Genomic DNA, 15,417 nt, shown 5'->3' on the forward strand with positions numbered 1-15,417 from the left:
GTGCTTCCAGTGAATATTCAGGGTTGATTTTCTTTAGGATTGACTGGTTTTTTATCTTTTTGCTGTTGAAGGGACTCTCAAGAATCTTCCTCCAGCACCACAGTTTGAAAGCATCAATTCTTTGGTGCTCGGCCTTCTTTATTGTCCAACTCTCACATCCGTACCTGACTACTGGAAAAACCATGCCTTTAATTATACGCACCTTTGTCAGCAATGTGATGTCTTTGCTTTTTAATATGCTGTCCAGGTTTGTCATAGCTTTCCTTCCCAGTAGCAAATGTCTTTTAATTTCACGTTGGTTATGACTCCATAAATGTTCACTGGAGACCTAAATAGTATAGTATGAGTTTAGTTTGTTTTTCGTGGAGTTTTTTTATAGCAAGAAGAAAATAATGATTGATGATTTTCCATTAGTTTTTGTTGTTTGTTTTTTTACCTACTGTAGAAATATGATAGCACATTATTTCAGCGAGTACCTATTTTTCTGGGAAAGGCCCACCCCTTCTATACTCTGTTATTCTCTGTTCTGAGCTGGGCTGGAACTTTCTGGGTCTGTTGCTCAGTTCTCATCCTTAATATCTCTGGGCTGACGTCGGGTTCATTGCCTTCAGGATCCCATGCTTCCTTTTTCTTGGTATATGCCCTCACTTCATGCCTCATATCGCTAAGTTCATTAGAGAGAGTACTCAGGAGCTGAAGTTTGAGTCTTTGTATTTCTAAAAGGCTTTTCAGTTTAATTGCTGGTTTAGCTAGGTTAAGGATTGAAAAGTATTTTCCTGTAGAATTGAAAACTATTAGTCTATTTTAGGATCTGAAGTTAGAAAATCTGTGCTGTTTTGATAGTTGATCATTTATTTCACTTTTCTTTTCCTCCCATGTAGCTTCCTCATGGTCTGAACTTTTATTCTCTGTCTTGATCACTTGCTGTACTGTTGTTACAGATTCTTTGTTGTCCTTTTTATACATAGTCTCTAATCTTATTAGATGTTTTTAGTTGGTTCCAGATTCTTAATATTACGTAATGTGGCTGCTTTGAGGAATTGAGGTTCTCAAACTTTTCTACTGAGTTAGACCCTTGAAGGAAAGGAGAATAGAGGAGTGAATGTGAACTTTAAAAGTCCTAGGTTCATAGCCTAAAATCCTCCAAAACCATGAAGTCACCTTGGGAATTCATGTTACACCTTAAGAGTTTTGCATTTTTAATGTTGATTTTAATATACAAGTCCTTACGTGATGTACACAACTTTAAGAATCATGAATTCATGGAATGTCGTAGGTTGAAACCGTATCCATACGTTTTCAAGTCCTATATTAAAAATCACGGGGGGGCTCCCTGGTGGTCCAGTGGCTAAAACTCCTCACTCCCAGTGCGGGCGGCCTGGTCAGGAAGCTTCAGTTTCACACGCAGCTGAAGGCTCACGTGCCGCAATAAAGATCCTGTCGCCGCCAAACACATAATAATAAAAGAAACAGTTTGGGGATAATTTACTTGATTTCTTTAAAATCCATAAAATCCAGAGCACACGATAGTTACATAAACTGAGGCGCGAAAGTGTCAGTTACTGCGTCCACTAGGCAGGCTCTTAAAAGTACAGGCACGTGGCCACCCGGGCTTGGGCCACAGTGAGTGTTAGCGCTTGCCCCTCTCCTGCTCCTGGGCACGGGAGCACCGTGTCAGTTTGTAGGGTGTACTTGATCCTGTTTGTGTGAGGCGCGGATGAATGTCTGAATCACACAGCTTGGTGGTTTCTTTTGCAGATCACTAAAGTGGTTCTGAGCAAGGGCTGGCGGTGCCTTGAGTGCACCGTGTGTGAGGCCTGTGGGAAGGCGACGGACCCAGGGCGGCTCCTGCTGTGCGACGACTGTGACATAAGTTACCACACCTACTGCCTCGACCCTCCCCTGCAAACCGTTCCCAAAGGAGGCTGGAAGTGCAAATGGTACCCTGGGACTTTGGTTTCCTCCTCAGACGTTTAGGTTCAGAACTGAGCCACATCATTGTAGTTTTCACAGATTAGCCACACCTGCTTAATTGTGTGGTGTGTGTTAATGATGACAGGTATCACTAATCAGCAAGTATTTCCCATTTGCATTGAGTACCTCCCCTATTGTGTCCGTGTGTAGCTCTGTGAGTTTCAGCCACGCCGTAACTCGGGTAAGCAGGGCTGAGACCTGTGCGTGTCGGCTTCCAGGTGTGTGTGGTGCAGGCACTGTGGAGCCACGTCCGCAGGTCCGAGATGCGAGTGGCAGAACAACTACACCCAGTGCGCCCCCTGTGCGAGCCTGTCCTCCTGCCCCGTCTGCTGCCGGAACTACAGAGAGGAGGACCTGATTCTGCAGTGCAGACAGTGTGACAGGTGCTGTGCTCTCCTCTCTCCCCTCTTTTTTTTGCAAGCTTCTCTCCCTTAAATATAGCAAAAGAAAATTGGAAAAGAAATTTTCTTCTATCTAAAATTTATGAAGTTAAGATCTTTCCTTTCCAGATTTTTTTAGTTGGCTAGAAACTTGTTTTCTTTTTTATATTCTCAATTCCAGGCTTAGCATGTTTCACTTGGCGTTTCCTGAGGGCTGATTTCGGGGGCCTGTTACTGTGCTGTGTTAGCAGTGCTCACATAGCGTTGGTCAGCATAGCATCTCGTCAGTGGCGTAGGATTCTCAGGACTCTGCCTACCAGTTCTTTGTTGTAAGGCAGAATGACAGCTTTCGTTTCCCACTGACCATTCACTTCCTTGAGCTCTATCCACCTCACAGGAGACATGTCGTCTGGAGCCTGTGTATGCTCCACCACGCACAGTCTTGTCCATTCCTTTCTGCCTGCCCTCACCAGCTTCCTTTGTGGCGCAAACAGTAAAGAATCTGCCTGCAATGCAGGAGACCCAGGTTCAGTCCTTGGGGTGGGAAGATCCCCTGGAGAAGGGCATGGCCACCCACTCCACTACGCTTGCCCGGAGAATTCCATGGACAGAGAGGAGCCTGGCAGGCTACAGTCCGTGGGGTCGGAGAGAGTCAGATGTGACTGACTGACATTTTCACTTTGAGCCAATGTCCTGGCTGTCTGTGATAGATTACAAAGTGATTGTCTGATGCTCCTCAAATGAAGTGCTTCCGCTTATTTCCTGGTACTTGTTCCCATTCCTTTTTTCTTTTCAGCTCTGATGGATTTTGTGGGCCAGCAGGGGTGGTTAGGAGGGAGAGAAATGGGGGCTGGATGGAAGGAGCATGTGAGACTTAGGGGCTTCATGATTGTAGGCTGTTAGCTAATGTTGCAGTTTTTAAAAAGAAACCATCCTTAGTGTATTCTTTTTTCAAAACTACGAATGTGGTCTTTCTAGGTGGATGCATGCAGTTTGTCAGAACTTCAGTACTGAAGAGGAAGTGGAGAATGTAGCAGACATTGGTTTCGATTGTAGCCTGTGCAGACCCTATATGCCTACATCAAATGGTAAGAGGTGATCTGAGTGGTGAGTCCGCTGTCCCGTACAGCTCGCCTGTGCTTGTCGTCCTGAACCAGCGAGTGGGCTCAACGCTGCTCCTTTTTCTCTTTTTGTGAAGCTGTTATTTGGAAAGCGTTTTATGAAAAATAAGTTACTTTTTGTTTTAAATTAACTCTTATTACCTCAAGTTAATATATTAAAACAATCTACTTACATAAAGGAAGTAAATTAAGAATATATTTTAGCTCTAAGATGTAAGCGTAGCTTTCAAGACTCATAATTTTGTAATTACTAAGCATATGTAGAAATCCAGTACATCAATCCTTTTTTTTTTTTAGCATCAATTCTTTATCGTTTTTCTTCTACGTAGTATTTCCTCCACTGTTTCTCCTTGTTGTTTTGTTGTTTTCAAGACAGCTTTTAAGTCTGCTTAGTATTCAAGCATTTATTTCACTAAAATGGGTGCAGCAGTAGAAACTTTAGCCATATGTAAATCTTTAAATACATTTTAAATTTTTTGAAAAAATTATGAGTTTTTTTTTTTAATTTCAGTGCCTTCCTCAGACTGCTGTGAATCTTCACTTGTAGCACAAATTGTCACAAAAGTGAAAGAACTAGGTAAAATCTGAAATGCTTTCCTTGACTGCAAAGAAACACTTGATTTTTATGTAATTGACTTGTTACACGACTCCTGCCTTAATCACTCTCAGTGTAAAGTCCCTAATGTTGATAATCATTTCTCTAATAATATACAAAATGCCTGTCTTTTCCAGCTTTAGTGTGACAGTATTCCTACAAATCTCAGCAAATTGGCAGTGAAAATAACCACTTTTGAAGTAACTGCTAACTACATACTTGCTTTGATTTCATTGATGTATTGTGTTAGTTAAACAATGAAACTTAGTTAGCAAACAGAGATCTCTTCAGAACTTATTCTTCTTCTGTAATAGGTCAGCCTAGAATAGTGATTAACAGGATTCTTAAACTGTCATTCTTTTGCATAGTTCTGTTTGATTTCATTTGATACAAAAACATTTGGATAGCACAGAAATTGTTCCTATGAGCAGCAACTTTGTACACTTCAAATTTTGCAGGATTTCTGGTTATTTACTACCTCTCCTTGTAGGTGATTATACTGATACTTTGATTTCCAAATGGGCTTCTGGAGTATTCTTATTTCTCTTGTGTAAATTCATCCTCACCTTTTACACTGAAAGGCTACTCTAGGAAAAAACTCATACTTGAGTGGCTGAAGCACTGCTTTTTAGCTTCAGTGCTTGCTTTTTAAGTTCCTATATTGATACATGAAGATAGAAATGCCAGGAAGACCATTTTTTAAAAAAAAATTTACAAGATGTCTGTCTATAATTCAAAGAAGTTTGGCCAACTATTACTTTTAATTGAATACTTCTAATTGTGCGTTTCATAGGTAATTTGTTTATAGAAGTCACGTTACCTTGACATGGGCCTTATTGGAAAGTAATCAACTTAACAGTCAAAATTAAGAGGAGAATTTCAATTTGTTTCCTTGGGATATTGTAATTTTAGATCCACCCAAGACCTACACCCAGGATGGTGTGTGTTTGACGGAATCAGGGATGACTCAGTTACAGAGCCTCACGGTTACCGTTCCAAGAAGAAAACGGTCAAAACCAAAGTTGAAGTTGAAGATCATAAATCAGAATAGTGTGGCTGTCCTTCAGACCCCTCCAGACATCCAGTCAGAGCATTCCAGGGACGGCGAAATGGACGATAGTCGAGGTAATACTTAACATATTTTCCATGGAATACATTTGCAGAAAACTAAAAGAGCTTTTAAGGGATGTGATTTACCCAAGGGTAGATCCTTCTGGGGGCTTCCCAGGTGGCTCGGTGGTAAAGAATCTGTTTGCTAGTGCAGGAGATAGAGGTTCGATCCCTCCGTCCAAAAGATTCCCTGGGGGAGGAAATGGCTGCTCACTCCAGTGTTCTTGCCTGGGAGATCCCATGGACAGAGGAGCCTGGTGGGATACAGTTTGTGGGTTTGCAGAGAGTCAGACAGGACTTATCCACTAAAGAGCACAAAATTCTGCTGACTTAGAGGATAACCCTTGGTGTGACCCTGTCTTAAGAGAGTGGTCGTCTTGCATCTTGCCTTTTTGGGTTCTCTTCCTTTCATGTATCCTTATAGAATCAACTTAGAGGAATTTCCAGGAGCATTGTATGTTTGAAGATCACAAATCTGAAAATACAGGATTTGCTAGATGGCAGTGAAAGCCTCCTCAGATGGCTGTGAGCTTAGATGCCATGGCTAAGTTGAAGTAGAACCCATCCATGTATTCTAGAAATGAAAAACCACCATTTTTTCAAGTGTAAGCTTACATTCACGATGGTTATCATAAAACATCTGTTTGTAAACATTTTCTTGGTTAAAATACATTTTTTTTTTTTAGCTGAATTCTTGTGATGAAAAAGTAACTTTGAGTGAAAGTTGCTCGTGTCCGACTCTTTGCAACCCGATGACTGTATAGTCCGTGGAATTCTCCAGGTCAGAATACTGGAGTGGGTAGCCTTTCCCTTCTCCAGGGGATCTTCCCAACCCAAGGATCGAACCCAGGACTCCCACGTTGCAGGCAGATTCTTTACCAGCTGAACCATCAGGGAAGCCCATTAAATTCAATATGAGGTTTGTGCTTATCTCTGAAGAAGCTCACCATTGGCTTGTTTATCTGTAGAGAGTGGTTGTTTCTTTTCAGGTGATTCAAAAATAAAGAATTACTTTCGTTGCATCACATCTCATCATTTACCAGTACTTAGTGAATGCCTGCTGTTCACCAGATGTTGGAAGTTCTGTCAGTGAACAAAGCAGATAAACTTCTCTGCTCATGAAACTTTCATTTTAATATTAGAAAAAAAGGATCATTAAAAATATATGACAGCATAAGTTGATAAAAATGTGTTTGGCAAGTGCTGTTGAGAGGAATTGGGAATGCAGACAGTGGGGTGAGGGCTCAGATGACCTGACCTGCTCTTACCTGAGAGAAGAGGCGGCGTGAATGCCAGTGCATAGACCCTGGGTGGGGCGCGCCAGCATGTGTGCTGTGTGTCCAGCAGGGTGAGCAGAAGGGCACAGGGCAGCAATGAGAGCAGAGGTGTAAAGAGAGGGGGGCGACTCGGGAGTTCCCCTAGGACCGCAGAGCGTTGCCTGAGGATTCACTGTAAATGGGAGGGGAGTTGTCGGAGGCTTCTGGTGAGAAGGGAGGCATGAGCTTATTTAGATTTTTAAAAGAGCACTCTGCTGCAGTGTAAACAGTTTGAAGCACAAGAGCTGTGGCAAGTGGTTCAGGCAGGAGGCTGTTACAGTTGTCAGATGAGAGATTCTCGTGGCTTACAGTGGGTCTGTGTGTGCCCCTGTTTATCCTGATACTTCTTACGCAGTAGTGTGGTTTTGGGTCTGTGTGGTTGGGAGAAAAGCGTTCTGATGTTTCTGTGTAAGATCCCCCCTCAAGACCTGCGCCCAGGATGTCCCTTTCCATGTACTGTGGAACAGAAGTGCATTTTGAAGTTTTAAGTGGGTGGGGCTTGTAAAGAAGTAGTCTGTGTTTCTGGGATGAATTGACCCGATGTCCGTCACCCAGAGTATGGTGAAAAACTGTCACTTCTGAGGCTGTTAGAAAATTCCTGAAAAGTGATTTCATAGTCCTAACTTAAATCTGATGCATTTCACAAAATTTGAGAGGTTTCTTGATAGTACACATTAATTCCCAAAGTATGAGATTATAAAGCCTCTTAAAAACAAAGCATCAATAAAAAGACTGTACGGCTTTCCCAATGACTACTGTTCTGGGAAACAGTGCTGTGAGAAATGGTGGATATTTCTGCACTTGCACAGTTTCCGAATTGAGGCTGCCAGCAGAGACATCCCCTTAGAAGTGATACCGTGCATCATATCATACACGTAAAACAAAGTCCACATGGACTTGTAATGCTTCTGAAATATGGCAGCAATACCCATCTTTGTGCGGTTAATTTTTAACTCTACTGATGAGTGTTTCTTGAGGGAAATAAGTCATAAACAATCACCTTAGCATATCAGAAACAAACTCCTTGTCCAGTAAAAGCGGGCTTCTTTGTAATTCACCTACTGAAATCAGAGTACCCTGTTAATACAAACCGCCCCCCGCCCCCAGTCTACAGAGTCTGTGTCTCAAGAGTGGGATCACAATGCTTCCCTCTCGGTTGCTGCCCCGGGGGAGCCCCCTCACAACATGGTGGGGGCGTCGGGAAGCACTCAGTCTCTGGCAGGGAGGGTCAGGGTAGGTTCAGAGGGGCCAGAGCAGACGAGAGAAGGCAGCTGGGTGGGTACGTTTGCGATTTGTTAATGCTCATTCCCTCGACTCTTTTAATTTTGTTTTTTGGACAAGTAGTATATTCACGTTTTGAAAACAAGAATAAGAGTGTTCCTCTTTTCCGTGTCTGGCCGGTTCACTTCTCCAGCAACGGCCATTTTGTGTGTCCTTGTGGCCGTGTTTTAATTCATGTCCAAGCTCTCGGGGTATGCATTTTTTTGGTCTTAATGTTCTTTTCCTTGCCTTTACACCATTTTTCATTTCATATTCCTTTGTATGGCTGTAAGTAACTCAGTTCCCATTTTGAGAGGCCTCTAGGGTTTTTTTGTTTCTTTGGGTTTTTTTTTTTTTTTTCCCCTTTCTTTTTTCCAGTCTACTCTGAGGGTCTTGAGGTTTCGTATATTTCTCTTTCTTGTTTGGTGGACATGTCTTCTTGAGAAACTTCAGAGTTTCTAGAGAGTGCATGGAAGGCAAATTTGAGAGGTTATGTATTTCTGAAAATGTACCCACCCTCCTGACCATTTCCAGGTTGGAATTCAGTTTTCCTTCAGCATTTTGAAGTCATTGATCCAGCATCTTTTAGTTTCTACTGTTTAGGGAACTTGGTATGGTCCGTGTTGTCTCTGGATTCTGTTTGGATCTTAGGACATTGCTTGTCCGCGGTGTTCTGAAATTTCATGAAGGTGCGTCTGTTTCATTCTCTTAAGTTTCCCTTTCTTTGCTTGGGCACTGAGTGGCCCCTCATCCCGCGCCCCTCAGCATTAGGAAACACTCTGGAAACCCCTGATGCTCCTCCCCTTGGTGCCTTACCTACTCAGCCCAAGCTCCCTGTCTTTTCTCTCTTCCTTTCCAGCTCAGGTCTTTGCATTTTAGTCTAAAGTAAATTTTCTTATTTTAGCTTTCTATCCCTTACTGATTTTCATTTTTCTTTTGTTCTTAAATACCATGCATTAATTTCCAAGAGCTTTCTTCCTTTGAATGCTCCTTTGCATAGCATCCTGTTCTTGCTTCTCCTGTGTTTTATCTTACGTTAAAGTTTTTTATATATATTTTCTTTTTCCCACATAGTCTTTCAATTCCCAGTTGCTTTTTGTGGTCTCAGGTCTCTGTCTTTCATTAGTAAGTCTTGGTTGTCCATGTGTGATTAAAAGTGAGGGCTAAAAGTGGTGATTGGATAAACAAATAGTTTTTTGAAAACAATGAGGGGTTAAGGCCTTGATGGAAAGCCTCAGGCTGTGGGTGTTGTGTTGACGGAGCTTGTGTGCCCTCAGCTTCCTGCTGGGAGAATCCCCCAGTGCCAGTGCCTTTAGGCCTTTCCCTGGGGCTGGTTCAGTTTCCCAGGAGGACCTCCTGTCTCCTCTTGGGGCGTAGAGGCTTAGCTTCTGACCTTCTGGGAGTTTAGTGGGGAAAGACCCCCAGATGAGAGTGCCAGCATTTAACTTGCCTGGAGTCACTTAATCCTGTTTTAGAACATCGCCCCAGTGTGCAGTTTGAGTCCCAGGAGTCCCAAACCCTGTGGGTGCGCTTGGCGGCCTCCCAGCGTGTGGGGTTGGGACGGTCATAGGGATTGCGGCTCCTGTAGTTAATGAAGTTCTGTGTTTTAGCTTCCTGCTACCCATTTCCAAAGGTGCCTGCTTCTGCCAGTTCCTCACTCTTTTGAAGATTGTGATATAAGCTGGATTTTTTTTTTTAGTTCCTTCCACGTTTAAATGAGAATTTGCGATTAACTCAGTTGTCTTTCATCTTTCGGCTTTCTCCTTCCAAAGTTATGGCTTTTCTTCTTTCCTGTTTTCTCTCTCTCTGTAAGTTTGTTTTTTTAAAATAAGTTGCTTTGCTCTGTGTAGGGTTTTGGGAGAGTGAAGTTAGATTTTTAGTCTACCATCTAACCCTAAATTCCTTCTCATATATATTTCAGTGGGTTTATTTTAAGGTAAGTAATTACACTGTTTTGTTTTCTTTGGTGTTTGCTAAGTTTCAGTAAATAAATTTTCATGGTTTAATTTTAGCTATTGAAAGCAATTATCAGAATAATTATAGAATTGACCTCGAACATTGACCTAATATTAATACTACTGAAAAAAAAAAGCACAGTGCTAATGGTATTATAGAAATGTTATGCATAATACTTAAAATATTGAAGAACAGTGTTAACAATTTATTCTTAAATGTATTTGATAACTTTTCCCCCCTGCAGCACAGCATAAAGCATAATTTGAAAAGCTTTGGTTACCATGGTTTTAAAAGTGTTCTCTTATGCATTAATTGCATTGATTACATCATTCTGTGAGAAAATTATTGAACACCTGTTACATACCATGCTAAGGATGCAGCTGTTAATAAGAATCTTGATAGCTGTTTTTAAGAAGAATATAGTCTAGCAAGGAAATGGACATTAAGAGAACCAATTCAAATGACGCATAATGTTAATGTACAGGAACATGTAACTGTGGGGATTCTCCAGGAGATAAATTCTCCGAGATGGGGGATAGGGGCAGGCAGAGGGGAGGGCTTGATGAGCACAGGGAACTGAGTGTGAGTTGGTGGGGGGGCAGTGAGGCTGTGGCGCTCACAGGACACATCACCTGGGCCTTACAGTTTGAATCTCATTCTCAGGCTACTGGGAAGACATTAAGGGGTTCTTAAGCAGAAAATTGATAGGTATTTATAGAAAGATCATTTAGGCTGCAGTTTAAAGAACCGATTAGGGAGGAAGGTAAGCTTGGAGGCAAGGAGAGGGATAGGAGGGGAGGGAATGGCAGTAAGTTGAGATTGGACTGAGATGACAGTCAAGAAAAGTAAAACGCCTTTGAGAGATACTGAGGAGCCTTGATGGCATGAAAAAAGAAATGAGGCATTGTCAAGACTGTCTCCCAGGAGTCTGGCTTCTGCAGGGTACATTTCTTTGCTCTTTAATGACAGGCAAATCCCGAGGAAGGGAGGAAGTTCATTTCAAATTAGTAGTTCAATTTTGTATGTAGAGTTTCCAGTAACTGGGTAATATCTAATTACAGATTAGTTGCAACTCAGGAGAGTTCTAGGCTAGAGAGACAGCCTTCGGGTCCTGGACCTGAAGACATAATTAATAGCAAGGAGTGATAGGTTAAGTGCAGATTGATTTATAATTGTCCTTCCAAGCATCCTCTCTGTTTCCCTTCCTTGAGCCTCGTGTTGCGTTTCCTGAGAAGGGTGCACTGAGTAGCAAGACTTCTCCAGCCGTCGGGGGCCTTTTCCGTCTCTTTCTGTACTCTCCCTGTCAGGTGGGATGCACGATTAGAGTGGCTCAGCAGCCACTTTGCTTTGTCTTTCCTCTTACATAGGAGCTATACATTCGGCAGTTTGTCAGTTCTGTCTGTACATTTACTTTTTTCCAGAAGGAGAACTCATGGACTGTGATGGAAAATCAGAATCTAGTCCTGAACGAGAAGCTGTGGATGATGAAGCTAAGGGGGCCGAAGGAACGGAGGGCGTGAAAAAGAGAAAACGGAAACCGTACCGACCAGGTAGAGCGCCTTAGCTGGGCATTTCAGTTACAATCAAAACTTACTTAATTTAAGAAAAATATAATAGGGCTTCAATTATAATGAAACGATCAGGATGAAATATAACTCCTTAACAACTCTAAAACTTGTATGTATAATTGACAGAACTAAACAGTTGAAATAAACTTTGTAGGTGATAAATGTCTTAGTGTGGGTATGTGACTGACTCACAATAAAACATATGTTTTCCCTTGATGTGTACCTCTGTCAATTCTTTCATGATTTAGCATTCACTTTCTAATATTTTTGTTTTTTAAATTTACTGCATTTTTTGTGCAGGAGTACCAACCAGTAAAGTGTACAATATGAAGATGATATGACAGAGTTCTTATGTTTCCTAGAATTTATAGTTTGGTTAATAATGTGACTGTTAAGAACTCTTATTTCCTCTCTGCCTCAGGGGAGGGGAGAGAAAAGCTGTCTTATTTGTCAAACTTTTTTTGCCTTAATGGAAAAAAAAGTATTGACATATTCATAATACAGAATTTCTAGGCTCTTTTTAGGCAGTTTGCTTATGAAAATTTTTGGATTTTTTAAGCAAAAATTTTTTAAGTGTATTTTTTAATTGGAGTATAATTGCTTTACAAGGTTATGTTAGTTTCTGCTGTACAACAGTCTGAATCAGCTGTAAGTACACATTTATCCCCTCCCTCTGGAACCTCGATCCCACCCACTCTGCTGTGAGGTATATTGAATCAGTCCAGTCTTTATTCTTCTGATTGCTTCTGTTGTATTGATAAGAATGATCTAAATACCTTTTGATGTGTAAGGAAAAACTTTGTGTTTGTTTTCCACTAGATTTTCCTTCCAGATGGGCCACATCTATAATTAATGCCTAGATGAGTTTCATTCAATCATTGTATGAAAATAATTTCATTTCTTTGTCATTATGAGGCTTATAAGGCACTTACTTTTTTTAGACATGTCTGAATTCCTTCCAGGAACTTAAGAGTTAAATGTTCAGGGGTTTGGTTTTTTTTGTTTGTTTTTTTCCTTATCTGCCTTACATGGAAGTAAGTCATCCATGTCAGGGACCCGTGTGAGGGGCCCATTAGGTCACAAAGTATATTGTCAGTGATAAAAGCTGTCAGTGCTGCTGTATGTTAGGCACTAGTCTCAGCACTTTATGTGTGTTCGCTTACTTAGTGCTTATAACCTGCGTGTAGGAGATGCTGTACATTATCCCCGTTTTACCAGTGAGGGAACTGAGGCAGTGGAAAGGTAAATAACTTGCCCAAAGTCTGCCAGTAACCAGAATGGCACCATTCGGTGCCAGGTTCCGTGCCCTCACTGGAGCTGCGTGCGTCTCATGTCTTGACTTTACTAGGGGCACCTGGACACACTTCCCCAGAAGCCGTGCTGGCTTTCTTTGGGATCACCTAGTTTAGTTTGTATCTTGTGTCTGCTCTCCCTCAACTAACGTACAAATAATTTGAATGGTCTGTGAGTTACTGACATTAAGGAAACAAGCATAATACACTATAATGTTTACTCTGACATTGTTTAGAAGAAGTACATGCAGTCTTCTGTATTTCAATGAATTCTTTATTCCTGTTTGGTTAGTAATAAGATAACAATAACTTTGACGTCTTATTTCCAAACTCTCTTATTTTGCATTAAAATGAGATTATTGATTTAAATTAGCCCATTTGAATTTGAGATATTCCTCACTTGTGAGACTAAACATTTTCATCCTGCTTCTGGAGGAAATACAGGGAGAAGTTAGTTATTTACAGGATTCCCCAATTTCTGTTTTGGATAGGTATTGGTGGATTTATGGTACGACAAAGAAGTCGAACTGGGCAAGGAAAAACCAAAAGATCTGTAATCAGAAAGGATTCCTCAGGCTCCATTTCCGAGCAGTTACCCAGCAGAGATGATGGTATGGTCCTGATTTTGATTGATTTTACTGTCTTGTCTTGATGTTCCCATTGAAAACAACTATTGGAAGTAATGCCACGGCCACCACCTTACTGCTGCTCAGCGATCTGTAAGGTGCCTGTGCAGTTCATATCTGCAGTGTAGTAGGTTTGATAAGAAAATTATTTAAACCCAGTAGATTATGTTGCTTTGAGATTTTTAACAAGTGTTTCTGTTGTATTTTTTCCCTCTGTTAAATATAAGCAGTTTAGGGACTTGATCACAGAAACACATCTGGCACTTTCTGGTCATCTCACAGTAGGCCATTCTTTGCCTGCCTTAGGTACTTGGTATAAAATGTAAAATCGGAAACTTTGTAGACCATGTATCTGAAAGTGACAGGGTACCCCAATAATTTATAACAAAATTGTATGCTGTTTTAGAAATGTATCTTCCAATTAATATTGTGTCATCTTTTCTTAGAGTTTCAAAGAAAGTTAAGTCATTGCTAAAGCCATAGCTTAAGAATTGGTTCTAATGAAGACTTTGTGATCCATATGGTCTTGATCTGTACGTTTTCTGTATTTTAAATATTGTATATAGAATGTAAAGAAAAATGATATGTTTTTATTATGTTTTTTGAATAAAGTTTTTTCCATTACATTGTGGTAGGCTTTTGGCCTGTGAATTAATTTTTTTTTAATTGCTGTACATTTTTAAGAGGAAGCACTGTAATGGTTTTAAAGAAGTTTCTGATATTACTTAATGTGACTATAATAATGACCCAATTAAGTGTGATACATTCTGTGAAACTATTTTTTGTATTTTCCATGTTTGTCTCTATTGTCTTCTAAGTAACTTTAGTTTCATCATTTAGTGTTTTTCTTCGTCATCCGTTGAGTTTTTAATCGATTGTGCATATTTTCCTTTTCCTGACTACTTTTTAGATATTTTAACACTGTAGTTTCTTCGTACAACTTACTTCTTCTAGTTGCACTTGATCTAGAGTCAAGTATTTTCAAACCTTCGCGCGTCACATTCTACACTGTCTCTCCTGTGCCCTGCTGCCTGCTGCCTCATTTGATGGTGTTTGTTGTGTGAGATACACATACATATATATAAACAACAACAAACTTTTTTTAACTGTGAGCTCATATTCTGTAGAGCAGTCTCTGAAGTTTTTGAGAACTGAATTAAAGGTTGGTTCCTTCAGAAAACATTTGCATTTGTCGCTGCCAGGAACATGAGGTACTACTACTCCAGGACTCCTTTAAGCTAAGTATTTAGCTTAAAGGTTTTTGGTCCACCTGTGTTACATAAATGCCGGTTTTTTACACATCAGGGCTGTATTGAGTTTATGAACTCTTAGGGAAGATGTTCATTTGTTTTGCCTTTCTCTTCAGCACCATACTATTCAGTGGCAGTTTTCTTTGCCGTTGGGGTGGGGGTGGTGGTGAGTGATGAGAGGAGGACTGGGGTAGGGGAGGGTGTGCTCCGTGCTCACCCAGCCCTGGGCGTGCCTTTGTAGCAGGCACCCTTGGTTGGTCTCGCCACCTCGGGAAGAGGCTGCAGGCTTTGTCTTCTGTACCCCATTCCTCATAGCGCTCTGAAGACTGGAGTTCAAGGTCACTAGGTTTTAGCAGCATTTCAGAGAGCTTTATTTCATTCTTTGCTTATTTTTGTGGTTCCTGTTTGACCTTAATTTTTGGTCTTAGAGAACTGTATATTTTCTGGTTAGATCACTGGTAGATTAAAAAAAAATTTGTTTAAAATGTGTTTCTCCACTATATTTAGTACTTTTTATTCAACCTATGTAGTCTGGCAACACAAGTGCCCACATTGATTTTCAGAAGGCATGTATGTGTCTTTTGCTTAAAGTATCTGAGAGTATCATTTGATTCCTTGCTCACCTGCTGTAAGTGGTATTCTTGTTTATTAGGCCAACATTTCAGATTTTTGCATTTCTTTTATTTTAAATTTGAGCATTCATAACGTTTTTATGAGCAGATTCACAGATAGTCATACATTATCACAGTATGTATGTACTACAGATACCTAGTTTGCAATAAATCCCCAAACCTAGAATTGCTGGATTGAGGGATACACATTTTTTAAAAGACTTTTGCGGGATAGTTCCAATAAACTCTACCTAGAGTTTGGACCTGCTAAATTCCTTTTAGTTGTTTGTGAGTAGCCATTTCTCTATACTCATTAGCATTGAGTATGTTTTTTTTTTTTTTTTTTTTTCTTTTAACA

At 40.7% G+C, this 15,417-nt stretch overlaps 1 protein-coding gene across 1 annotated transcript in view; it reads left to right on the forward strand.

Annotated features, from left to right (window-relative positions):
- Positions 1 to 15,417, forward strand: part of KMT2C (lysine (K)-specific methyltransferase 2C) — a 179,156-nt gene that overhangs the window by 103,152 nt on the left and 60,587 nt on the right. Inside the window, exons 18-24 of the mRNA XM_010857354.1 lie at positions 1,759 to 1,940; positions 2,193 to 2,357; positions 3,333 to 3,442; positions 3,987 to 4,052; positions 4,983 to 5,195; positions 11,134 to 11,262; positions 13,064 to 13,183. Of these exons, the coding sequence (XP_010855656.1) occupies positions 1,759 to 1,940; positions 2,193 to 2,357; positions 3,333 to 3,442; positions 3,987 to 4,052; positions 4,983 to 5,195; positions 11,134 to 11,262; positions 13,064 to 13,183 (985 nt within the window). The remainder of the gene's footprint in view (positions 1 to 1,758; positions 1,941 to 2,192; positions 2,358 to 3,332; positions 3,443 to 3,986; positions 4,053 to 4,982; positions 5,196 to 11,133; positions 11,263 to 13,063; positions 13,184 to 15,417) is intronic.

The sequence above is a fragment of the Bison bison genome, unplaced genomic scaffold (assembly GCF_000754665.1).
Source record: "Bison bison bison isolate TAMUID 2011002044 unplaced genomic scaffold, Bison_UMD1.0 scf7180017864379, whole genome shotgun sequence".
NCBI classification, from domain to species: Eukaryota; Metazoa; Chordata; class Mammalia; order Artiodactyla; family Bovidae; genus Bison; species Bison bison.